Source organism: Astyanax mexicanus, chromosome 1 (genome assembly GCF_023375975.1).
Source record: "Astyanax mexicanus isolate ESR-SI-001 chromosome 1, AstMex3_surface, whole genome shotgun sequence".
Taxonomy (NCBI): Eukaryota; Metazoa; Chordata; class Actinopteri; order Characiformes; family Acestrorhamphidae; genus Astyanax; species Astyanax mexicanus.
Window position 1 is genome coordinate 61,730,001 of NC_064408.1, and position 27,447 is coordinate 61,757,447.

The 27,447-nt window shown below is 39.7% G+C and overlaps 1 protein-coding gene across 11 annotated transcripts in view; it reads right to left on the minus strand.

Annotated features, from left to right (window-relative positions):
* The window catches only part of dab1a (DAB adaptor protein 1a), a 519,346-nt gene that overhangs the window by 65,842 nt on the left and 426,057 nt on the right, over positions 1–27,447 (minus strand). For all 11 annotated transcript variants that reach the window (XM_022665931.2, XM_049481451.1, XM_049481442.1 and 8 more), the window contains 2 exons: positions 19,078–19,217; positions 13,509–13,607 (listed from right to left, as the gene is read on the minus strand). In XM_022665931.2, the coding sequence (XP_022521652.1) occupies positions 13,509–13,607; positions 19,078–19,217 (239 nt within the window). The remainder of the gene's footprint in view (positions 1–13,508; positions 13,608–19,077; positions 19,218–27,447) is intronic.

The following is a 27,447-nucleotide window of genomic DNA, read 5'->3' on the forward strand; positions in this document are numbered from 1 at the left end:
ATTAAAATAAAAAGTGTTGAGAAAAAGAATGACCTCCACTTTTAACTTAAAACAAATTAAAACAGACAAAAAATACAGTAATTATGTAAACTATATAAACTGTGATCTTTAAAGGCTTACCCTGCAAAAAAAATCATATAATCTTAGCAAGTTATTTTTTCTAAAATATTCTATATATTTTTTTTATATATGATAATATAACAATATTATTCTACTAACTTATTATTCTTACTGACGTATTGCTTTACTTGCAGATAATTGTGGTTGTTTCAAGTTTTATTTCTTAAAATATTGATCTAAAATTATTTTGTAAATTATGCAAAATTATCTGCCAAGAGAATAAGATTGTTTAGTTTTTTAAAACTAGCAGACAAAAAATAACAAATATCAGTGTGACGCCTACCACAGACTCTGTAGTCCTTTTTTCTGACTCTGCCGTTCCCGTCTATGGACAATCCCCGGTCCGGAACTACACTTCCCAGCATGCACCGGACAACACCACGTGTTCGGACTCAGCCAACCGCGGCTCATTCGTGCGATCAACGTCACCGGAATTTTAGATTGTTTTCAGGTGTTAGTCATTTAGTTTAGGTATAAATATCTGTCTGTTTGTCTCGCTTGTTGCGAGGTATTTTCCCTGTTCACCAGCGATATACTAGCGTTATTTTCCTGTCTGTATTACCCGTGTATGACCTTTACTTGTTCTTTTCGAATCCGTTTTTGCCTTATCCTTTTGTTCTGTTTTTGTTGTGATTTTCTGGTTATTTGAACTCTGCTTCTGGTTTATGGTTTCGTTTTCGCTTTGTGATTCGGCTCTGATGTTTTGGTTGATTGTGCTTCTGGCTTTGACCCACGCGTGTTATCTGACTACGCTATCTGCTTACGTGCTTTCTAATAAAGCCTCGTTTTGTTTTTACCGCGAGCGTCTGACTCCCGTCTGTGGCGTTACAATCAGATATTGATATATTATTTAAATACTAAGGATTTCATTTGCTGAGTTAATCTTTTTTTTTTTTTGCAGTGTACCTTTAAGAAAGAAAACATTCCAGCCCCAGGACAGTAATTTGAAGGACCATGGGTTTACCCATGACTCCATATACACTGTTGCGGTATTTAAAGGAATAAACACACTTAATAGTGGATGCTTGAGAGGAGCCGTGGTGATTAGTGAGAGCCTTGTGCCACACCTGCGAGCACTGAGGGGAGCTTCAGTAAGTGGAGAGAAGCGAGAGCCCAGCGGTAGGGGCTCAGCTGCTTGGCAAAAAGCCATTTCTTTAGCATACAAAACAACCAATCGCAGCCTGCTGTTCTGTGTGTTTCGTAGGGGGTGGTAACTGTTAAATGCCATGGATATATCTTGCTTTTATCAGTTTTCATTATCAGTTTTCACTACAATGTATGTCTAACACGTGCACCTGTTCTGTCTTTCAGGCTGGGAAAACTATTTAAATAATGATAAAAAGAACAGTATGCGGATAACAGCCAATCAGAACTGTCAAAACTGACACAATCTTGAAGGTTGTGACCAGATTAATGTACTGTAGATATCAGATGCTCCATTTATTTTTTGGGATGAGTGTCTGAGGCTGAGAATGCACTTTCTCCATATCTCTGGGTTGCTCGCTGTGTGTGTGTGTGTGTGTGTGTGTGTGTGTGTGTGTGTGTGTGTGTGTGTGTGTGTGTGTGTGTGTGTGTGTGTGTGTGTGTGTGTGTGTGTGTGTGAGAGAGAGAGATTTAATAAGTGGAGAGTCTGCTTTTGGCAGGCGTCAGTGGGCAGGGCCTCAGTGCGATTAGTCCAGTCAGTGTGGTTCACACAGCACTCTGCTGATCTGCAGTAATGGCATTAGGAAGCCTCTCCTCTTCATCTGAGGAAGGCCTTAAGGAGGGTGCCAACACCAAAAAGCTGTGAAGAGTGCAGGCAGAGACAGGGGTACAGAGACATTCCACCAATTTCTCATCTCATTTAATGAGTCTGCCCCTCTCTGTCTCAGATCTCTCTCTGCTCAGGTTTTAGTGAAGCTTTATTGGCAGAACCATCATAAAAATACGTCCATGCCAAAAGCACAAATGAGATACAGCACCAGTCAATTACCGAGGCAAACCTGACAGTGTAAGCTTTTCATTCTGATCTGCAGACATTTCCTTAAATGCTTGGATTTTGTTTTTTAAGATACATGTAATAATCTTTTTTTTTCTACTTTTTATCCCATTTTTTTACACCAGGAGGGTAAAGACTAGCAAATGCCTCCTCCGATACATATAAATTCAGCCACCGCTTCATTTTGAGCTGCTTCTGATGCAGCATTGCTGAGTAACATCACAGCACACTCGAAGGAAAGCGCAGCGACTTGATTCTAATACATCAGCTCACAGACACCTTTTGAAGTGATGAGAGAAGAGAGTGCCATTTACCCACCCAGAGAGAGCAAGGCCAATTGTGCTCTCTCAGGGTTCCGGTAGCTGATGGCAAGCTATATGGCCGGGATTCGAACCGGCAATCTCCTGATCAAAGTGTCAGCGCTTTAGACAGCTGGACCACTTAGCGCCTCACATTTAATTATCTTTGAGTTTGAGTTGATACTTATGTACACAATTTAAATCTATTCACATACTACTACTACTACTACTACTACTAATAATAATAATAATAACAAGGATCATAGACCCCTTTCTTCATTCCAAAGAATGCGCTAACCCAACAAAATACATTTATGCATCCATATGTTTCTTTAAGTGGTAGTAAAGAATCCATAATGAACTTAAATGAATGTAAAGATTTTTATATATATATAAAGCTGATGATATAATGCTCATAGTGCACAAGTTATGATTGGACATATCACACAATAACACAAACATATTTCCCAAAAAAACAAAAAGTAGGGTGGTAGATTTGTTCATCAAGGAACAAACAATGTAAATCTACCCTCGAAGGTTCAACAAAGCCTTTTAAGTGCACTCGTGACCTTAAATGTACACTCACTACATTCACTTTCTAAAGAGAAAGTTTCAACTTTTTTAAGTAGAAAAGTCTGAAGTCAAGGTAACAGAACATACTGCAGTTATTTTCCAGAACTAAAGATACTGCCCCTTGAGGGCACCACGCTTGTCGCTGTCTAGACAGCTGGACTGAACAGTGTGTCCTTTTACAAGATGCACATCAGTTATCTGTCTGTATTCTTATTTGTTCAAAGTGGAAAACAAATTAAAATATGACATCAGAATACCATTACAAAAATGTCTTACAATCAAGACAACATCCCAATGTTAAAACACCTGCAATTAGGTTAGCGCCCATTAGTTAAATAAGTAATTATAAGCTAAAGTTAGCTTTCCAAATTGCCCCACTTAGGTCAAATTAGTCCTGAGTGTTTGGTCAGAACACTACATGAAGTTAAAAACTGAATTGGAAGCAAAGTAAGATTATAGAGAGGTAATCATTCATATCACATAATAATGCTATTGTACAGTTTTCTTTTGCCAGATTTCATTTTGGTCTCATTTTCATTTCCTATCTTTTTGCACTACCCAACAACAAAGCTTCTACAGAAGTATTTTTTGCACTATAAGGTGCACATAAAATCCTTTCATTTTTTCCAAAAATTGTCAGTGCATCTTATAATCCGGTGTGCATTAAGTATGAATTGTACCAGTCAGGTTGTGTGGAGCAGTTAAGCCACTCAGCTGAAGAACCGCATTATAAGGTTTTCCAGCAGTATTAGCATTACCCACTAACTGCGCTAGCTCTTTCACCATTCAGTGGTGAGTATTATCGGCCTGCAATCTGCTGCTAACCCCGGCAAACACTGTTGAAGCAATATTAGCATTAGCAGCTAACCACACTAGATAGCCCTTTTACCATTCAGAGGTAAGTATTATCGGACTGTAACCTGCACATTTACAGTGTTAAAACAAGCTACGTGGGATAAACCGCTAGCTAATATTGCCCTGGCTTACTGGAACACTCAGGGGTCCTCAGTGTAGCTCTGTCAGGTAGCATTAGCCGTCAACCGAAGCTAGCGCTGAAGGTTAGCCGCTAATGATAATATTGCTGCACCCAGCCTTAGTGGAAATCTGGAAATCTAAGCTTATAGTGGCAAGTCCTGCTGAATTAGAGGGAAGAAATGGCAACACCCCGGTTCCTTACTAGTGTCGCATAATGTGACTTTTAATCCAGTGCACATTATGTATGAAAATAGACCAGAAAATAGATGTTCATTTATAGTGCGCCTTATATTTAGATGCACCTTATAGTGCAAAAAATACGATAATGAAGAAGCTTTACGAGATCTTGTTGTAGCTAGTACTGCATTCTACAGCTATTCTAGCAAAACTGGAGTTATTTACTGAACTATAGCAGTAGTAATGAATAAACAGATAAATGAATAAATATTAATACAAGGCTTCAAAGTTCTGAATAGCAAAATTGTGAATAGACCTGCGCTCACTGCATTTTACTGCAGTATCAGTACAGAGTGTGGAACCCAAGAGTGTGGAAAACTGCATCAAAGACTGCAACAAAAGGGGGGCTATTTTGGGTGAGCTGATTGATTTGCTATTTTGGGTGTCTTGATGAAGGCCAGAGTAGGCCGCAATGCGCCAACATTAAAAAATAATTTAAGCATTGTCGCGTGTTAATTAAGGCTATTTTTTAATATACTTCAAAGATTAAACAAGGAGCGCCTGGGTTGGCTTTTGCTCTGGGAGTTATTGTTTATATCTTCAGGGATGAGCATAGCTTGCATTACAGCTCTTTACTGAACACCTTTAGAAGTTCTACTGTGAAACCTTACTTTCATAAGTAAGCACCTCTATCTAGGGAGCAGAGGGAGGGTATTTAAAATAACCTGAATGTTATTTTTGTTTTAGTTGCAGCTTAATTTCCTATGTGCTACTTTACTGACTTGATGTGTACAGTTTTAGTAAAATGCAGGAAAATATGTAGTGTATTACTGTCACACATTATTTAGCAATAGGGTATAACAGTGTGTACTGCTTCTGTCATATACGCTCCTTTAGGACAATACAATTGAAGCTGCCAACAGGGCAGTGCATCCCTTAGCTGTGAAGACTGGCAGCTTTTTCATTGTCATTAGGTCTTATAAAATTTGAAGTGGGAGTTATAAAGTCCCTCTCTACCTCTCTTCCACTGCGTTTTACTCCATCTCTCTCTCTCTCTTTCACTCTCCTTCATTTCATTCTCTTTTCTATGTCCTCTGTACTCATCCGTCCACCTGGGTTTCTTGTAAAAGCCTCATAAAAATTGACGGTTCTTCTGAGACTTTGCTAGAAGTACATCAGGCAGTCTATCAGGCCTGTTCAGGCTAGAAAGCTGCAAAGCTCAATTGCTGTTCGACGCCCAGCCGCAGTATCGTCCAACGCCACGGACCAGAGGGATGAGAAAACAGCGCCAGAAAAAGAGGCCGATGGACGAAGCTTAACGAGAAAGAGAACATATGAGAATGAATGATATGAAAGGGCAGGGAAGGAGAGGGATGGAGGGATGGAGGGACAGTGAAAGATGAAGAGAGATGGCGAGAGATAGCAGGATGAGGTATGGCCTTGACTGCAATAGAGGACAGTCCATCCCAAATCTAATAAGAGCTTTAAAACAGCCAGAATGACAGAACCCAGTCGTCCTGCCTCATAGCCTATCACTGTGATATACAGCCCAGCTTCACTCACTCTCTCACACACACACTTACTCACTCTCTCTCTCTCTCTCTCTCTCTCTCACACACACACACACACACACACACACACACACACACACACACACACACACACACACACACACACACACACACACAAACACACACTCGCTCCCACACACACCCTTTAGCCCGGCTCTTCTATTTTCCTATAACAGCTCTAAGTCCAGGGATTACCACCATGGTGACACAAGAGCTGTGTAATAGAAAAGAGAAGAGCAGGCTAGAGCCCCAGCCTCTCCAGAGTCGTGCCTTCTCTCCTCAAATGCCTCTTTAAATGAGCTGCTCGGCTGAGTACAGCATGAAATACAAACATTTTCCTTTAAAGAAATACTTTGGCACTTTTTTTTTCAGTTTCGCACAAATCTAGTCAATCATCTTTCACTGGATCTCGGATCTGAGGCTGGTATTCCCCGAGCCTGCACACACTTGCCTCAAAATCCAGTCAGCGAGTATCTCAAACAGACTTTCTGATGTGGTTTCTGACACTGCATCCCACACTTTTATCCACAGAAAAGGACAGAATTTCGAGTCTGATTTTGACGCTTCCACTGTTTGGAGCTATGCAGTGCCATATACAGTATGGAGTGGAGTGTATAGGCCTACTTTTTATAGATCCACAGTCTAATTGACATTTGAACTTTCAGAACACAGCTAGATGCAAGTGTTTAAAGTACTTGTTAGTACTTGTAGATATAGTAAAAAAAGAAAAGCAACCTCTGGAATATTATCAAGAGGAACATGGATGATCACCAGAATTTCTGCACCAGGAGTGGCATAAAGTTATCCAAAAGCAGTGTGTAAGACTGGTGGAGGAGAACATACCAAGACACATGGAAACTTTGATTAAAACCAGTATTATTCTACCAAATATTGATTTCTGAACTCTTAAAACTTTATGAATATAAAATTGCATTTTCTTTGCATTGTTTGAGGTCTGAAATCTCTTTTTTATCACCTTTTTTATCATTTCAGACATTTCTAATTTTCTGCAAAAAAATGCTCTAAATGACAATATTTTTATTTAGAATTTGTGAGAAATGTTATCTGTAGTTTCTAAAAAAAAAAAAAGAACAACAATGTTGTTCAATTACTCAAATGTAAAAGCATATACCTATAAATAGCAAAATCAGAGAAACTGATTCCGAAACTGAAGTGGTCTCTTATTTTTTTTTAGAGAGTTGAATGATGATATAATAATACATTTGGGGTAAAATACACTTTAACAAATGTGAGCCAGCCACATCTGCACTTTGACACTGAGTTTTGTATTATTTTTAGTTATGCCTATTTTTTCAAAATGCTCAGCCTGACAATCAATGACTATCTGAAATTCAATGACAGATGAAATTTAATTATTCAAGATGCTATGGACTCCATAAGTCTGTGTAGCACTCCTGATAATAGGGGACAAATCCACCCGAGATAACTAAACATAAGCTTAAATAGGAGAATAAAAAAGGCTAAAAAATTTCTGATCTTAACAGCATAACAACAAAATGTCTCTTTGTACATCCCAGCTTAGAACGCAGAGGTCATAGTGCTGGATCACAACATCATTCCAAAAAGTAGCCATGAACATTTCAACTTTTATTATTAAAGATGATAGCAGTTATAATAAAATGCATGTCTTTACTTCAATACATTGTTTAGACTTTTGGACCCACTCTAACTCCCTTCAGAGGACCAGTAATCAGGGTGCTGTTATTAAGACACTGAACCCGAGCACACACACACATACACACACATACAAAAGGTCACAGACACTGCCAGACTAACACATTAGATGCATGAAAGGTGAATTAAACCCCTGTCAAATGAGATCTTTCCCCGGTGCCATGATGTCTGCACATCGTGAACCCACATTTATCAAGAGCTGCTCACTACCGCACAAACTAAATCACACCAGCTCTCCTCTCCTCACTGCTAATCTCCATAAATCTTCACCAGCCTGCTCATTGCATCCACCAGGACCTCTATTAGATGAATGGCTGAACCCTAATGTTCACCTAAGCACAAAAGCCAGCCTTTCAGAGACTTAGGAATAAGATCCCACCAAAGCAATATGTCAGGACCTTTCCTTCAGACTAAAAGGAGGCTGAGAACCAAAGGAGTCTGGCATTGATTTTATGTAAACAGAGTCCGGAATCGTGGCCAATAAAGACAAAAGTATGTATCTACTTCTTTTCAAATGTGTTTAAAGCTGCATGTAGGCACTTTCTGGGGACAATTATCTCTTTATAATACTGTGACGACCTGAATAACCTGGCCTTTTGGCCGCTCTAGCTCATCTTTCGGGGATTCTTAAACAATATGAAAAAGTTCACAGACGACAGAGCTCGGATCAAAGCAATTCACAGCCCTGTCTGTCTCGGCTAAGCTCTCATTCTTGAGGCTGCCAAGGTGGTTTAAAGTATCAAAGTTGGGCACTTTGGGTCACGCTGTGAAGTGAACTGCTCGAGTCTCGCAGAAGAAGACGGCCTTTTTATGAGATAATAATACATAAATGAGAATCTCAGCTAGTCGTCCTTTTCTGTCTATATACCCCATGTCACGATGTAATTTAAAGAACCTGGTCTAAATCAAGACAGTGTATGAAATACTAGTCCAACTGTCCATTTGTAGATCATTTAGGGTGTACTCACACTAGGTGTGGTTTGGTAGGACTGTGCTGGAGCACGGTTCTGCCCCCTCCCCAACCCCCCCACAGGCCTGCACTCACACTACGTTTAAACAATCCGTGCCCGAGCACACTTACGTCACTCACTGCTCAGTGGGCTAGCTGGTTTTGTGCCGAATTCAGCACCCCCGCCATGAAAAGCACCCTCTCTCAGGAAAGCGTCTTCTTGATAAAAGCAGAGATAATCTGCTTTATCTTACTATGAAATACACGCCACAAGTCACGGTTATCTCAGTCATGGTTACATACACAGCAACACAACTCCCAAGAGTTGGGCTGCAACTAATGATTATTTTGGTAGTCGAGTAATCTAATACATTTTTTTTTTAATTAGTCGATTCGTCAATGATTATTTCTGTCATGTTCTCCATCTCTAAAAACAACAGAAAAACAGTTAAATATGATTTTTTTAAAAGACATTTAAATGTCTAGATGTTAAATAAACTGGGAAAGTACTGATATTTAGTGAGTAAATGGATTGCCTAGTGTGAGTACACCCTTAGTTCCCTTTCAGTTGCTGCTGCTGTTGTTGAAAATCCAATTTATTTACAGTACTTGTGGCGAAACCTCTTACACATCATAACAGATCAGAATGGAAAAGACCATGTGCTAAATACTAACTGTAATATTTACAAGTACTGTATGTGTGTCGCCATTTAGTACACAATCCATCCCTGTGCTCTGAACATTAATAACATTAATAAAAGCAGGCTACTGATGCTTCTTTTTCAAGGTTGGATGGGTAAGCAGAACAGAATTAACCCCTTTTAACAGTGGCCAAAAAATTGAATTTTCGCCTGTTTTGAGGGTCCCTCTATTCAGCTTTGAATATTTTTTTAACTGTACACTGTACCCTGGTGATCAATGGCTCATATGAAAGTAGATACTTGGGGTCCAAAAATGGACCCATTGGTTTTCAGTATTTGGTAAATTAAATAACCTATTATTGATGATACATTTTGACAATTTTTCAAAAAAAATAAAAATCGTCTATTGTTTTCACATACAAATCATCATATCTTTAAAGAACATGATGGTATCAAACTAATTCTGCTTATACAGGTGCACTAACTACTTGTCCATGAGCAGCCAAAATTTTATTTATCTACCTATAAGCCTATAACTTTTATTAAAGTTTAACCAAAGTGTGCCAAAAACGTCTCCAAGTGTCCCAAACTGTGTCCAAATGGCCAAATGGCCAAAAATGGCCAAAAACTTCTGTATACAGCCACAAATCTCTGTAAATGACTCAAAAGTAAAAAGAAAACTAATATATATACATAATATCATATATATACATAAATATATATATACATAATATACATAAGTATGTATATATATATATATATATATATATATATATATATATATATATATATATATATATATATATATATATATATATATATACACATATGGCCGAATCAATAGTGTTACACTGATGAGTTAATGTACAATTGCTCCCCAGAATCACTCAAACAGCTCCAGCAAAACTTCTGATAAGTGTAAAGTTTTGTTCGTTGAACGCTCCACGAAGCGCTTTGCTTCCAAATAACAGTGAACGCACCTCAAACCAAACACCGCCTGCACCCGCCCTCCCTCTGGGTCAGGAACCTCCTTATTTACTGCTGATTCGCCTAAACTCGCTGATTGACAGCCTTCCAGACCAATGATATACCGCCTCGAACCGCTGCGTAAAGGCGGAGCTAAGCTGAAACACAGAACCATAGGCGGAGACGGGAGCGCATACGCACGGCTGTATCTCTGGATCTGATTGGTCTATTTTGACACACAATGGCTCGTTTGAAAGCTGAAAGTGTCTACAATTGGACGAAACGGCTGTCAGTCAAAGTCAATGGAGCTTTTCGAATTTCCCGCTTTGTTTTTTTCGACGCTGAATAAATTATCAGCGCTTTTCAGCGCGTAAGTCATCACGCTCTGAGTCAGATTACAAAAAAACAAAGCGCACTGGATTATAATACTCTGATGGATTTTGAAGAGGACATCTGTGGCTAAATGGAAAGCTGTATACTACTTTTATTTCTCAACCCTGATGGATTAAATTTCGATGGGGAAGTTCAGGATTTAAATGCTCCACTGAAAAATAGCGTTTTTTTCATCTTGGGTGAGTAAGCTGTTTAACATGTATAAAGCGGTTTTATTCGGGTTTAAACTGTATTTTGTAGTTGCTGTAGGTGTTTATGATTTTTTAAGGTGAAAAAAGTTAAAGTTAAGTTATTAGTTTTGGTTCTGTAGAGGCTGAGCTGTTTAAAGCCCCTCTGTGTGTGTGCTGCTGTGTGTGTCACCCCTCCCCCTTCTCCCCCTCCTCCCGTCTGACTGCCTGAACTCACGCACACACCGCTGCACACACACAGAGTCAGGGGAGTCTCCCGTCATATCAGAGCGGTTTCACCGCAAAAACATTATTTATTTGTTTATAATTAATCAAAATGTCCGCCGAGTCGATTTCCATTCCGCCGGCGGAATGGCCACTAGGGGGACTGCGGAAAAACACATTAAAACATATTTATAAAACAGATACAACATACTAAAGTAGTGTGCTTAACATGAGGCAGATTAGTCACTGAACTGTGTGGGTAAAGTGTTAATCAGGACACATTTATTTTTAACACCTTCATAGCCAACATAGCAGCGATTACTATAAACAAACTGTCATTTTGGTTAGCGTTCACAGAAACACATTTAAACTAAACTTAAATTTAATTAATAGCAGTATTTAATTAGATTATTTTGAATGCTGTAGTAAACTGTAAACAGAACATTATAAAATATGTTTTAATTCTTCCAGTCATGAGTGTTTCAAAAAATGTGTACACAACCTGCCTATTTTGAACCTACAGTTTACTACAGTAGTACATATACTGAGACACAGTTAAGGTTTGCTAGCTTTAAAAAGCAATTTTGTCCTCAATATGTGTCCTCATCTGGTTCGGCCATTTTAGCTTAGTTTAGCTTTAGTTTATTTTGGTTCATCAAACGTTACACTTTTATACAATAATAAAAAAATGACAATAATAATTACAGTAATGAAAAATATTAAGTGTACACATACTTTCACACACAAAAAAAGAAGAAAAGATAATATGATAAAAAAATAATAATAATAGTGAGAATCAGTAATCAAAAATTCTCAGTTTCAAAACGGATAATGACCGAAAAGCTAATGCTTAGTTAGACTAGTCATCATTTAGACTAGAATAAACAGTTGAACCTATTTTTGTTAAATGTTTAATATGAAGAAAGTCTCTTTCACCCCAAAAGTGCAGTCATTCGTTTTGATGTATTATAGCTGTCTGCATATATAATGCAGAAATATGTTACTGTGGAGTAAATGGAGCAACTTAAACATTGACATCTCTCTATCTCTCTAAATCTATTTCAGAATTCAGTCAATACAAGCCTGAACTACGTGTTTAATCACTGTAAGATCGGCACTACACCATTAACTGTGCTGTTTCACATGATCATATCTTAGTTAAACTACTGTTTAGTTTAGACTTGCACGTAGACATGCTAGTTTATAAGAACAGGTTGACTGAACCTCTAACCGGAGATCTCTTCATAGTTATATATAGTGTATATATATTGTGTATATTGAGCCTCCATATCTAGCCTGTCGCCCTTGTAATGAAGGTCAATAATCACCTGTCTTTGTTTTTTCTAAGAGCCAGTATATATACCTGCTTGGACCAACTCATGTAAAGCCCCCACCTTTCTTCTCTAAAACATCTATTCAATTAGACCCCTTTGATTTCTCCTGGGAGTGGCTCTACCTCTAAAATGCATCATTAACACAGACTTAGGCCTCCCACAGGACTCCTCTGCCCTGGGTCAACCCAACCTGCTCCGAGTCCAGAAAACAAACACACCAGCCAGCAGCTTTCAGGCGACACGCACCGCAGGAGCTCCATTTAGCAGCGCTCATGGAGTTCTTTATGAGCAGAAAACAGATGAGCTTTAGCTAGCAGAAGCCATGATAAGCTTTGACCAAACACCAGTGGGGCAAAAGTTAAACGCACAGCCGTTTAATCCCCAAAACAAATGCTGATGAACTCAGATAGGAGCTAGTCATGATCTCTATGTACACATGTTCATGATACCTCCACATTAGATATGTAATAGCTTAATCTTTCTGTCTAAAAAAACATATTTGATTCACATCACTTACATTTACCATTTTTTACATTTACATTTTACATTTACATTTTTCTGGGGTTCTTTGGTAAAGGCATTTATAAAGGTCATTTATAGCACCAAGGCAGCTCAAAGAACCACTCAAATGCTTAAAAACTGGGTCTTGACATGATAAATAAGTCTTCATATACAAGTAAAACGTATAATACCTTTCTTTATAAAAAAAAAAAAAAAAGGTTGTTTATAGCATCAAAAAGGACTCCAGTACTAGTGATCAAGCGATATATCAACCGGCCAATTAATCAGGCCAATTATTGCCTTTTTTTTATTTATTTTTTTTAACAAGGCCGATATTTAATTCATGCACTCAGGCTCTCTAAATATATCGCCATCGACCATTACGAAACCAATATCAGTCAATCGCTACCCAGTACTATGATCAAAGAATCAAAGATCCAGTTTTTATCTGTTCACTTTATATGTAGTGAGTATCACGAATATATGATAAGACCAAGCCACATTAAACACAGGTGTGAACGCACCCAAGAAGCATTTAAAACAGATACAAATCCAGTTACTTCAGTACATAAAAACAATCCAGTAATGATTACAACACAATCGGCTAATTTGCATGTTCTGTCTCATGCAGCAATCACATTTCAGTTACACTACTAAGTGTAAATGCATGTGATTAAATGATATGAAGTGACTAGCTAAACGACCCATTTTGCTTACAAGCCACAAACTGAATCAACATTCAAATAGTATTTTCCCACAAATCAGATATGTGCCACAAGTCTATTTTGTACCCACTTCATCCCAGTAATGTGAACGTATAATGAATTAACATACAGTACCTAAAGTTCAAACAGAGGTCTTAAAGAAGAACCAAAAGCTACACCCCTCCTCCCCAACCCATTCCCACAAACAGCACATTTCACCCCAGCATCCCTCTCACTCACCCCTGACTTCTCATCGAAGATCTTGATCCCGCCGAAGGAGACGGTGAGAAAGACTTTCTGCTTGTGTTCTCCTTTAGAGCGCGCCGAGGCCGCGATTCCCTGCAGACGACAGAGGAAAAACAGACACAGCTGAGAATGGAGAACAGAGAGCAGGAAAAGAGAACCTGTAGCTCTCTCTCTCTCAGGCAGTCCTGTGGGAACTGTGGTTATATAACTCACTCAGTTTATAACACTTTTCTTCTCACCTCTTGCCACCACTCATGTCAGTCTGATATGTGTTGGTTTTGTGAGATGGAGTGGGGGATGTGTGTAGGAGTGGGCAACATAGGTATCAATATTTTTATTGTTTTATTTGTATCATGATTAATTACATCACAATATCTTTTTCTGAGTATTGAGGGTTTACAGCACTTTATCAGTTGAATTTTGTTTTTTGTTTTTTTCAAAAAAAAAAAAAAAAAATCCATTTTCTGCCAAATTTACAAGGCCAACTTCCCAAACCACTCATTAGGACTCCCCTTATCACTGATGCCCCAACACCAGGAGGGTGAAGACTAGCACATGCCTCCTCTGATACATGTGAATTCAGACTCCGCCTCTTTTCGAACTGATGCTGCTGCTGCTTGTGGATTGATGAGGGGAGAGTGCCATCTACCCACCCAGAGAGAGCAAGGCCAACTGTGCTCTCCCAGGGCTCCGGCAGCTGATGGCAAGCTGCATGAACAAGATTCGAACCAGTAATCTCCAAGTCATAGTGGCAGCGCTTAACTAATTATCTGGTTTTGTATCATTTTCCGATTTGATGTTTTAGTTAATACTAACTGACAATCAATACGGTATTTTTGAGGACTCAAACAGTTTCGTAAAAGCCCTATTTACAACACAATATGCAGTAGTGTAATTCCATTTGTTTTAATGCACCATAGATGATTAAGTGTGTTTTATTACTTTTTTTCAAGCCACTATTTTGTTTGACCCATGAGCTCAGTGGAGTTAACTGTGAAAGGTGGTGCTGACCCCAGGAACAGAGCTGCACATGCAGTACTGTAATTGGTTCATTTTGTCATATCACTCCCTGTTCCCATTTCTGTAATGGTAAGAGGGGAAACAGAAAGTGCCAAGAAGGAAGGAACGACCGTGTGCACACTCGTAATAATAAGCTAGTCATTTAAGTACGGCCATAATCATTCCTGGTGTGAACATCCTGGACTAGTGTAAAAATGCCATGGTGACATGGTGCACAATTGCAGTTTTAACTGCTAATGATGGAAAAAGGAGAGAACCTGAATAAGATATAACAGTTAGACTAGAAGAGAAAGTCTGTAATAATAGGTAGATTTATTCAATACAGAACGGTCTGGTAGATAAAACAAAGCTATCACCCATCTGTGTGTGTGTGTTAAATAGAGAGAGAGAAAGAGAGAGAGAGAGAGAAAGAGAGAGAGAAGAGAAAGAAAAAGAGGGAAAAAGAGAGAGAGAGAGAGAGTGTTTTATGTGCATTTATAGAGGTTGATTCAGCAAGTGGATGAAGTGCTGACTGTCCACTTTCCCTGCTCTGAACCCTGCACAGGACCCCAGGGCAAAGTGGAGAACAGGCGTTTGAAGTTTGTTTTTCCCCAAGGAGCTCTGCTTCTTCTCTCTGCAAACAAACCTCTACCGCCACTCCTGTCAACCTATCACACAGCCTTGATCCCTGATTTTAGTGCGTGTCTGCGTGTCTTTAGTACCGTAAGGATGCAAAAAATATGCCTTGCGCAGCTCGAAATGTGCAAAAGGGTTGTACTAATTCTCTTAAACAATCATGGGTGTGTTTTGTGCCTAACAAGAAATAAACCAATCAGTGTGGCAATAGTCATTCCCTTTAAGAGGTAGGTGTGCTCTGACTTTGGCATGTTGATATCTTAACAGCGCGGCACTTTGTGCATCTCAACAGCAGATACTGACCTGTGCGTTCACGCTGTGAAGATACTCAAGCAGCTCATTTAAGAAAACAGAAATGTTATTTTATTCTTGCTGACTGTTGACTGTTGTCGGGGTTTTAATCAGTCACCTCTATTTCCCACTGCCAAGATAGAAATACGCCAAACATTTACCAGAACACACCTCACTTCCAGATTACCACGCCCATTGCCGTAGATTTATTCCTAATTCCAACGCCACTAACAAATGACTAGGTGTATTCCTACACCAACAAGTTCAAACCCCACAATACAACTGGTTGAGAATTGTTCTGCCATCTCTTTTAAAATGAATTGAGGCAATAGAAAACTGGTTGTAAATTCTAATAATAATGGAATAGGGACTTCTTAACATATGATTACAAGTAGTGGTCCTGTAAACATAGCAAAACATTTTCAAAAACATTTGTGTGACCATATATTATGAATCTGAGAAAAATGCATATATTGAGGGCTCCGAGTGGTCCAGCGGGCTAAGGCACTGCCACTAAGATTGGTAGATCGCTGGTTTAAATCCCATTCATGTACCTTGCCATCAGTTGTTGGAGCCCTGAGAGAGCACAATTGGCCTGGGTGGGTAGATGGCACTGTCTCCCTACATTGCTCTAATTGGTCTTGTAAATTGAGAAAAAAATGGGATAAAAATAGAAATAAATGCATTATAAAATAAATACAAAACAAATGCACATATTGAATCGTAATGTTAAAATCTAGCTTTTCTTTTTAAGCTAACACCTCCAGCATGCTTGTGTGCTAGTTTATGTACGTGTTAGTGAGCTAAAAGCTGATCTACAAGATGTTGTTTCTTTTAAGCACCCCAGGGGCTACTCCACTCTGTCTCTCTTTCTATCTCCCCCTATGTTGTTCAATAATGCGGCCCCGGGATCGATCCGCCGCTGATTGGTGGAGGTCTGCGGGGGATATAAGTGCGCCTGCTTTAGTGGAGACTATATGTGTTCATTATTCCAGATGCAAGGCGCACTTATTTGGAAAACAGCGTTTGAAAAATAGTGGCCTTTGGAGGCTGTGGGGGAAAAAAACAGAAATGTGCAGCTGGGTTACCAAGTAGAAAAAGCTCACAGTGCACCGCAGTGAAGTGTACAAACAGTGTCTGATCACATCTTCAGATTAGAGGAAGCTCTTTCGCTTTTTACTGCTTTAGAAATGTGCAGCTGTTAAAGTCATACAGAATGAATAGTACCATACCTATACAGAATGTGCACGATGTTGTGTTGGATGGAGATGATATAAAGGAGAGTGCTAAAACTGAGTAAGTAAGCGCTGGTGTGTTTGTATGTGTACTCTGCACAATATACCCTGTGTCAATAAGTATTTCAATATCAGCAATGGCAATACTGTCATCGGCAAAAGCTGCAAAATCTAACTAATTCAAGCCTATTCATACATGCACATGTAAAATGTCTATGAATGGCCTCTACTGTACTTTACTATACATATCACACTGATAGCAGCATTAATGTTGCTTAATCCTGGGCCACATCTGACAGTCACCATATGGAATGATGAACGAAAGTGGGCTTAACGCAGTTTTGTGGTTTTGATCTCGTATGTTCATATATGTCTACTGTATAAAAATATATGTTTCTTTACACTGTATAGTATATACATAAACTGTACCATTTTATTATAATGAGTATTAATTACAATATACTAATTATTTTAAATTATCATTTTATATTTACTGTGCAGTATTTTACATTGCAGTTAGGATCAGGGCCAATCTAGGCATATTTTAAAGGATCAGGTATTGGTTATCGTCATTTCAAATCCAGTTCTGAGTCTTTGTTTTAACCAAGGTACTTGTGCCATTGGGTGTCCTTAAGGTACCGTTTATCATCATAGCCCAGTCATGTTGGACAGGTCCTCTATGCTAGTGGTGAAAAAACAGCAATGTTTACTAACTTATTAACAATAAACAGTAATAACACAAAGCATAAAATAATTATACCCAACAAGTTAGCAAAACAGTGTAGAATCATGTGGTGGTTTATGTGTGGAGCTGCACTTAGATTGGAGCTAACTCAATAATTAGCAAGCTCGCTAAATACAATAAAAAGTATTATAAATAATACAGTTTCTCAATAACACAGACATTAAGGCAGCAAACATTATGTTCCAAACAATTTTGGGTTTTCAGAGCTCTGATGCCCCTTCAGACAGCAAATTAGGTTATAAACACAAATTAAAACACACAAAAGCTAGTGACCAAGACGTAAATGGACAGAGAGAGTGCATCTTCAGACAATGAGATCAAGCCTAGGGCACAGGAAGTGCACAACAACGTATCAACAGGTTTACCTAATGTTAAATAGCCTACTACTTAGTTCATGAAAGAGATAAAGGGAGAAAGAGAGAGAGAAAGTGAGAGAGCATGAGAGAGAGAAACAGATAAAGAGAGAGAGAAAAAAGAGGTAAAGAGAGAGAAAGAAAGAGACAATGAGAGAGAGAGAAAGAGAGAGAGAAAGAAAATGAGAGAGCATGAGCGAGAGAAACAAAAAGAGAAAGAGAGAAAAAAACGATACAGATAATGAAAGGGAGAAAAAAGAGGTAAAGAGAGAGAACAAAAATAGACAATGAGAGAGAAAAAAATAGACAATGAGAGAAAAAGTGAGAAAGAAAAAGAGAAAGAGAATGAGATAAAGAGAGAGAAAGAAAATGAGAGAGCATGAGAGAGAGAAAAAGATAAAGAGAAAGCGAGAGAAAACTATACAGATAAAGAGAGAGAGAAAAAAGAGGTAAAGAGAGAGAAAGAAAATAGACATAGAGAGAAAAAGAGAGAGAGAAAGAGATAAAGAGAGAGATAGAAAGAGACAATGAGAAAGAGAGAAAGAGAGAGAGAGAGAGAGAGATTAGGAATGATAATGCATGGTTGTTAAGTTTACTAAGGAGTGAAGGATTGTGGGAATATGAGTATAGATTAGCTGTCAAAATGAGCGAGGGAGTAAACAGCCCTGATCAATGGCAGTCTGGCCTCCATTCCAATTAAACCAACATGCAAATCAGCCCAAAGCAATCAGCCTGCTCTGCCACACACACACACACACACACACACACACACACACACACACAGACACACACACACACAAACAGAGACACACACACACACACACAGACACACACACACACACACACACACACACACACACACACACACACACAGACACACACACACACAAACAGAGACACACACACACACACACACACACACACACAGACACACACAGATACACACAGACACACATGACTTGTGACACATAAAAATGAATTCTTGGTAAAAGTAAAATAAAGACAATAAATATACAATGTATATAAAACAAACAAAAACAAAAACAATTGTCTTTAACTGGATTACACAGAGATGCACAGTGCTGCATGTCTGTCACACACACACACACACACACACACACAAAAACACACACACACTCACACGTATGCATATATCCTTGACTGGGCAGTGGTGAATCCTGATATTTACAGGGCTCATTAACCCAGCTGATGGATGTAGGCTATGAGAGATCATTCACTCTGTATTGTGAAAGAGGGTGCACACACACACACTACTACACACACACTACTGCACACACACATACCTTTAGCTTCATCATTGAGTCTTGACAGAGTTTGTCTCCTCTCGCGGCAGTGACCTCATCAATGCCGATGAGCTTGGCCTTGTAGCGCACACCATCACCCTTAAAGCGCTTTATCAGAGCGGCCTCACTGCGGTCCTGCCCTGAGGAGCACGAGCAAGAAAGACAGAGAGAGAGAGAGAGAGACAGAGAGAGAGAGGGAGAGAGAGATATGATTAGGAAAAAAAATCCCAATTTTGCAACATCTGTAACAGTGATGAATGATCATACGTGTGGTACAAAAGAGGAACACAGTAACGGTGCACAGTGCAACACAATACATAGCTGGTCTTCCACTGTATGAGGAACAGTGAGTGATCACTATATATAAGATTTAGTGTGCGGTTGTATTCGTTTTCTTAGACTGTATCACATGTACCTTGTAATGAAGGACTGGTTAGATAAACTAGTGTTATGCTTAACCCAGAACCCAGAATTTGCAACCATGGGAAAAGTCTAATTCCCCTGGGAATTCCTACTTGTATAAAAGTAGAAACTGACATCTGATGAACATGGCTGCTTATGCAGTCATACTGGCAGTTTTACTACTTCTCCACTCAGATATAGTAATCCATACAGCTCTGGAAAAAAAAAGACCACTTTATTTTCTGAATTAGTTTCTCTATTTTTTTCTATTTATAGGTATATATTTGAGTAAAATGAACATTGTTTTTATTCTATAAACTACAGACAACATTTCTCCAAAATTCAAAATAAAAAAAATAATGTCATTTAGAGCATTTATTTGCAGAAAATGAGAAATGGCTGAAATAACAAAAAGATGCAGAGCTTTCAGATCTCAAATAGTGCAAAGAAAACAAGTTAAAGTTTTAGGAGTTCAGAAATCAATATGTGGTGGAATAACCCTGTTTTTTAATCACAGTTTTTATGTATCTTGGCATGTTCTCCTCCACCAGTCTTACACACTGCTTTTAGATAACTTTATTCCACTCCTGGTGCAAAAAATTGGTTTGACGGCTTGTGATCATCCATCTTCCTATTGATTATATTCCAGAGATTTTCAATTTGGTAAAATAATAAAAAAAACAACTCATAATTTTTATATGGTCTCTTATTCTAGAGATACTGTATACTGTATATGGCTGTCAGGCGTATCCTGTGTCAGTATGGTGCATTGGTTGTGCATATTCTCAGAAATTAACATTACACTAAAACGACAGGGGCAGTGCAGCAATGAGTAGCATCTAAGCAGTCTCAAGACGTACATGACCAAAGCACATATATCTGTCTAGTTATAGTCTTTACTTATATGGACTATATAAGCATATTTGCTTTGTTTCTGGGGAAAGGTTTTGACATTGAGCAATGTGTTTATTTTATGGGGACAATTAGATACATCACTATACGAGCAGAAACATCAAGTAATGTGTGCTTTAAAACATATTATGAACCTGACTGTATGCTAATACTTTTAAAATCATTGTTAACATACTAGAGAATGAGGCTCAACTGCTTGAGGTGCTGCCTCATCTCTTGATTTAATATTTGCAAAGCTCCATCTTGCAAAAAACATCTTACGTTAAATTCAGTTTAATTAGAGTTAGTGAGCATCTAAAAGTGAGTAAGTGAACGCACTGCAACAAAATGCTTGAGCACATCCAGTAATGGAAGATACAGTATCTCTCAGTACGAAAATGTCACATCCAGAAATAACAGGTACCTGGTTACACTGTTCCTTCCTCCAATGTTGTACCAAACTGCAGTGAAGGAAAAGAGCTTTTAGCAGAACCACAGCAGTCTAAAGGTACATGCTGAGAATGTGCATACCAGAAAGAGCAAGTGCGCAAGAGCACGAGAAAGAGAGAGAGAAAGAGAGAGAGAGCAGCCGTTCTATTGGCCTGGTTTGCTGGTTTGAGGCAATATCAAGGGATGAAGTTCACCTCTCACATCAAAGCACACCTCCAACAGCCAATCACCGCTCCAAGCAACCCCAACCCCACCCACAGCCTGCTCTTACAGACTTTAATTGGCAAACCGGACTGTCCAATCGATGAGCTCCTAGAGGATGGAGGCCAATTAACTCACTCATGCCCAGTGGAGCGGAGACAAACAGAGCCAATTAGGCCTGAGCCCTCATATAGACACACACACAGCAACACACGCACACACACACACAAGCACTGCCTACACACACACACACACATACAGGCGCTGACCCTGGGGACACTGGGCAAACACAGGCATTTTTTCCTGGTTAACTGGCGGCCTGTGACAGGGAGGTCAGAGGACAGAGGGTATGTGTAACTCAAACAGAGGAGATGTGGGTTCATTACAGTCCATTTAATGCTCAACTGCCCTCCAGACACGTCCTCTTCCACTCCACTGAATATTAATATATACACCCCCCCCCCCCCATACTCTCTATATCACTCTATATCTCTTTCCCCCTCTAGCTCTCCAACTTTGCCCCACTGCAGAAGAATAGAACATTTTCTGGCATCACCCTCTTCTCTCACACCCTTCTCTCTTCTCTCTAGCTGTTGTATTGTTGAGGTATCAATAGCAGCACCCTCGTATTGACCTTGCTCTAACACACTCCTCCTCAGTGTTCTCCATTGTGGCCTCTCAAAGGCTGCTCTTACCCCAGAAAATAAGGGGTCAGGACTTGCCTAGTCGAGAGTGTGATCCACCCAGCAATGCTAAACAAATGAATAAATGAACATGCCGTGTGCTGCTGCTCAAAATGCTGCTGAATGGAATCTACACCACAGCTGAGAATGAAAGAAAATAAAAAAAACAGCTACTGACTCTGCTAGATAATGCACCCTGCAGACGCTGCAGTGCAATGAACTGCATGAAATTCACGGTAAAAATGGCTTTTCTAGTCAACAAATTAGCAAATGGAGGAGTTGCTGCAATGTGCATGCTAGACACACAAGTCAAATGATATTGGCATTGTCATTAATAAATATTAAACATGGCAGTACATCATCATACCTCCACTGATGGCAGTGTGTGTTTAAGGAAGGTCTGTTTCTTGGTGTACAGTTAATGTTAAATATAACCCAATATAATTTGAAAGGGACAGTTTGTCTGTAGTTTTTTATTCTAATTAAACAGCAGCACACCTGTCTCCACAGTCCCCAACGATTAATCAGTTGGGGACTGATGACTAGGCTTCTGCTCGGATCAAATGAAAACCTGCAGCCACACTGGCACTTCGCATATTATAAGACTGGATACCACTGATTTAGGGCCTACGCTAACCAGCTAGACCCAAGTGTGTTTTTAAAAAAAAAAAAAAAAAAACACTTTAAAACAAGGTTGTACCTAAAATTTTATTAACATGCATTTACTATCACTCAATGAATCAGATTCAGATGAGATTTACTTAGGTTTCTTGAATTAAGTGGTTTTTATTCTTGAAAAACCAGAAAAATGGGGCTCTGGTACAAGACGCATTCACATTGCACTGGCAATGGCAGTGACGATGGTGGTGATAAAATAGAATAAAGAGAAAACTTTGTACACACTCTCTCCTTTGCCTTTTACCACACACATACACACAAGACAGAGGGAAGGAGAAAAAGAGACTGTAAGAAAGATAGAGGGATTCATTGAAAAGAGAGAGGGATAGAGAGGTAAAGGCAGAAAAACATAGGAGAAAGAGAGAGAAAAAGAAGAACATACAGGAAGGGAGAGTTGGAAACAGTGGAGAGAGAGAGACAGATGGGCAGAAGGGAAAAAAAAGAGGAATGAATGAAGTTATAGCGCCTTTCTAGACACCCAAAGACACCTGACTATTTATGCATAGCACTCATCCACACACACACACACATACACACAAGTGAGAAGCAGCAGCCAATTACGTACAACATATACTAAACCGGAAACAACCATCCAACTGGAGTACTGCATCAGGCACTGCAGTGTTGACTCCAATCCATATCTAGACATACAGTCGACCCAGATAGGGACTTGAACCCAAGACCTCAGTGCTGAGAGATGATCACGCTTACTTTTTAAGCCACAATGGCGAAAGAGGGAGGTAAAGAAATGTATGATAACCTGCTCTCTATTTCAGTATCAATCATATCTAGATATACACACACTTTATTATGCAGTTTAGACTTTTGAGAGTTCAGAGTTCTGCTGATGCCCTGCTGAGTTCTGCAAAAGCAGGTAAAAGATCTGTGAATCTCAAGAAGAAAAATCTGAGGTGTGTATCTGTGTGTGAGAGAGAGAGAGTAAGAGAGAGAGAGAGTAAGAGACAGAGAGAGTAAGAGACTATACATGAGTTGTGCGGCCATGCTTGCTGATGATACACAGAGGCATCCAATTGTCCAACAGCAAGAAATCAACCCCGTTATTCCTCCAGCTCTGCTATCAGAGCAGCAGCGTGTTCAGCTCTTCAGGACTGCAGTGCTCTCAGGCTGACTGGCTGAAGAGCGTTCATCATCAGTGTTCCAGCAGTACAGATCTCCACCACAAGAGCTCTCTCTCTCTGAACGCATGGAGCAGAAGGCTAATGACCATCCAGATAACTGCAGCACCAACAAGTGCAGTGAGCTCCTCCATTACCCCACGCACACTCCACTGCCCTCTAGTGCTCCACCGCGAGAAAGACACGTCAGTGACTGCTCTCCAACGTCCGTAACCTTCCAGCAGGTTGTAAAAAGCACTGCAAATCAATCTCCATGAGTCATAAACCCACAAATGACTCCCAATCACCGTCAGCCAGGGTCTACTACACTACAAGTACACGACTCATACAAAGCGCAGCTGGAGCATCTTGAACAGTGCATGTGCTTCTATCTGAGTTACAAACTGAGCAGCTTCACCACACATTTCTGCACAAACATATGCATAATAATATTAATCCCGTTTGTCATTAGATAAACATGAAACATGAGTTTATTGACAAAAATTTCTTCAGAAGAAATATTAAGCGAAAATTCAGAGAGATGTTGAGGTTTACAAAAGCCACTGATCCGTGTTATACATTTGTAGAAAGCAATTTGAAGAAAAGAAAAAGTCAGAATTCATCTCACGCTCTTCATACACTCAAAGCGCCCACTTTTTTTCTTAAAAGCATAAACTATTACAGCTCTTTATAAAAGAGTCACATTTGAGACGCTGTGCGAAAAAAAGCAATGAAACAGAGATACAGACTGCATGAAAATAAAAAGGGACCTTAGTCAGGGCGTATACACCAAGACAAACACATACACACACATACACACACACACACACACACACACTCATTTCATTACTTGTAGGCTGGCATCCCTGATGGCAGCGCTTCAATGCCAGCGGAACACAAGCGCAGCCTAATGACTCCCAACAAGACTTTTCATTTTCTTACAAGCATGCAGCCCTCTTCTTTATTGAATTAAGCCTCGCTCTTCCCTCCCACTCACTCTGTTCTCGCTCCTCGTTCTTTCTCCTTTCTTATTCTCTCTCTCAATCTCTCTCTCTCCGAACCTCCCTTTGTATTTTATTTGTTTTGATGATGCTTCTGTACAGCGTGTATCCAACTTACTGGCTGACCTTGTGTGTATCTCTTAAAATGAATAAAATGGGAATACTTGAGCACAGCAGGCCCGTAAAGAACATTCTTTTTCTGTCTGACACTAAAGCTGCCTGAAGATTTCAACGAAAATATTTCAATATCATAATGCATTTCTACTGTCATCCAATCTCAATATCAAATAAGTTGGTAATACTTTACTTGGAATTTTTTGTTAAATGTCAATTATTCTCTACTGAATTGAACATTATACCAATCCCTAACCCTATACCCTAACCCTAACCTTTAAGAGTTTGGTTTAGGGTTGGATTTGAGTTTTATGGTAATATTGGGATTAGGTTGCATGTGCCATAGTCACATCACAGGACGTGTGATGTCACTAAAGGCAATTAAATCAAAACACATCATGTTGCAATGTTTTGATTCTTGACACAAGAAATAGATACACAGCGTCGTCTCTGTGTCTGTGTGAGTGACTGGTTCCTTCTGCCTTAGAAGCGCAATTCGAGGTATCTGCATAGCCTCTATCCACATGGTTGGGCACGTGCTTGTAAACACACGTGTGGAAAGCTGTGCACCTCAGTCCAGTTTCCAGCCGAATTTATGCTTTTTAATCTCAGAAAAACAGGGGCGCCACTATGAGAGGGAGGTCGCAGGTTCGAACCCTAGCTCATGTAGCTCTGCCATCAGCTGCTGGCACTCAGAGGGAGCAAAATTGGCCCTGCTTTCTCCGGGTGGGTAGATGGCGCTCTCTCCCCATCACGCTTAAAGGTGGCACCGGGCGGCATGAGGCGTCTGTGAGCGAATGAATCGGAACCTACGCGCTGTGCTTTCCTCCGAGCGCGCTAGCTGCTCAGGCAATGATTCATCAGCAGCAGCTCGAAAAAAGGGGTGATTGACCACACACGTGTCGGAGGAGGCGTGTGCTCGTCCGCATCCTCCGAGGGTCACAGGTACCACGGGTGATGGGGACGCACAGAAGGGGTGGGACAATTGGATAACCAAAATTGGGAGAAAATGGGGGAAAAATCAGAAATAAAATTCTAAAAAATAATAATAATAATCTCAGAAAAACACGAATATTTATCTTTTAAAAAGCCATTTAAATGACTGATAAAGGGCAGATTGCTGTTATGTTGCTGTTTTTCTCAGGTTTTAAGTGCTCGGCACTGACTCAGCTCTTGATAAATCCGGATGCGAGACAGCGCCCGGGTGGGGGCGGGGCTGGTATTGTCATGGGCCCTGTATTGTTGAATATTGTGATGCATATGAACGAAAAAAAGAACATTTGCATGGTTAAATTTTTCCAATATCGTGCAGCCCTACGTTTAACAGATATTTTGTTGAATGTGAGTTGAATGGTATTTGAAAGTCGATAAGTCCTCTATAATAGACCATTTAAGTAAAGTGAAACTTAACAATTTTATTTATAAACTTGGTGGAGGACAGGGCTGGACTGGTAATCTGGCGTTTGCCCGGTGGGCCGACAGTCCTCGGGCTGATGCTGACTTTAGAAAGTGTGATGTCCCATCCCTCTGGCAGCTACTATCATGCCTTCCTTTTACATTGCCTTGCCAGTGTTCAGTGTCCCTCACAAGATAACACCTCACAACTTATACAAGTTTAGGCATCCCCAATATGTCCCCTGAAGTTATTTTATTATAGTGTAATAACTAACCATACGCTCCATATGCCTGAAAGCGCTTTGAAGCCTAAATGTGATACACCCTCCGCGTAGATCTGAAAATGAAGATGAAGTCAGCCTAGGTGTGTTTTGTTTATCGCTTGTGGTTCAAAGATGAAAATCACAATTAATATTCCATGGGAGAGAGTGGATTCAGGGGCTGAGATGCGGCACGCCATCGTTTGAAGTGGCTTTAACATATCGAGTTCATTAAACTTCAAAGAGCGTCGCTATGGAGCACCCAGCCGAATTCAGCGAAAATCTGACATGACTCCGTTCCCCCCTGCCGAGCCGCACTCCGCCACAAAGAGACGGGTTCAGAGAGTGACACGCAAACACAGTCACAAGATTACACAACACACACCAGATTACACAACGCTGCGCACTCCGTTTGAAATTCACACCTTGTATCTGTAGTCTTGTCGTGTCCTGAGACAGAGCAAGGCAGGCGCATTTACAATGAGCCTAATTTATTTAGTGTGATATCAGAAAACATGGCATGTTCACCCTCCTCTCCGATCAAGCCCTGAAGCAACAGTGCTTTATAGCTACTGCTAAAATATATACTTGTCTGTGTGTCCGTCTCTATCCCTGTTCATACACCCATCTATGTAGAAAAAACACTGTTTTTCTTCCATTCGTTTTTTTATTCATCAAGGCCTATCAATAAAGCATTTCATCTATCCGTCTGCCATTCTCTGTCTAACCTCAAATATCTATCAGACCCTCTCTTATCTACATCTTTATCTTTCTATCTACAAGTGTAAAATGAGGTAAATGAACACAATTTTATTAGAAATAAGGAAACAAGAAAACTGTATGTACACTGGACAAAAATTATGTTTTTTTTCAAGTCTGTCACCAATGACCAAACTACAACTTTAAGTACCACCTACAAACCAGGAACACATGTACCCCACATGCTTATTTATACACAGTTTACTAGACGTGTAATTCACATGTCATCAAATCTTTAACCGATTGCTCTTTACAGGTTGTGTGGGGCTTGACTGATTTTGACTGATTTTGCAGTCTTTAAGGTCAGTTGCTTATTGTTGGATATTGTTTCTGATTAGTACAGTATTCCAGAAAGTATTAGACAGAAGGAAAACAAAAAAGAAGTGCCAGGCAGTAAACTACAGTGCTTAAAAAAACTTAT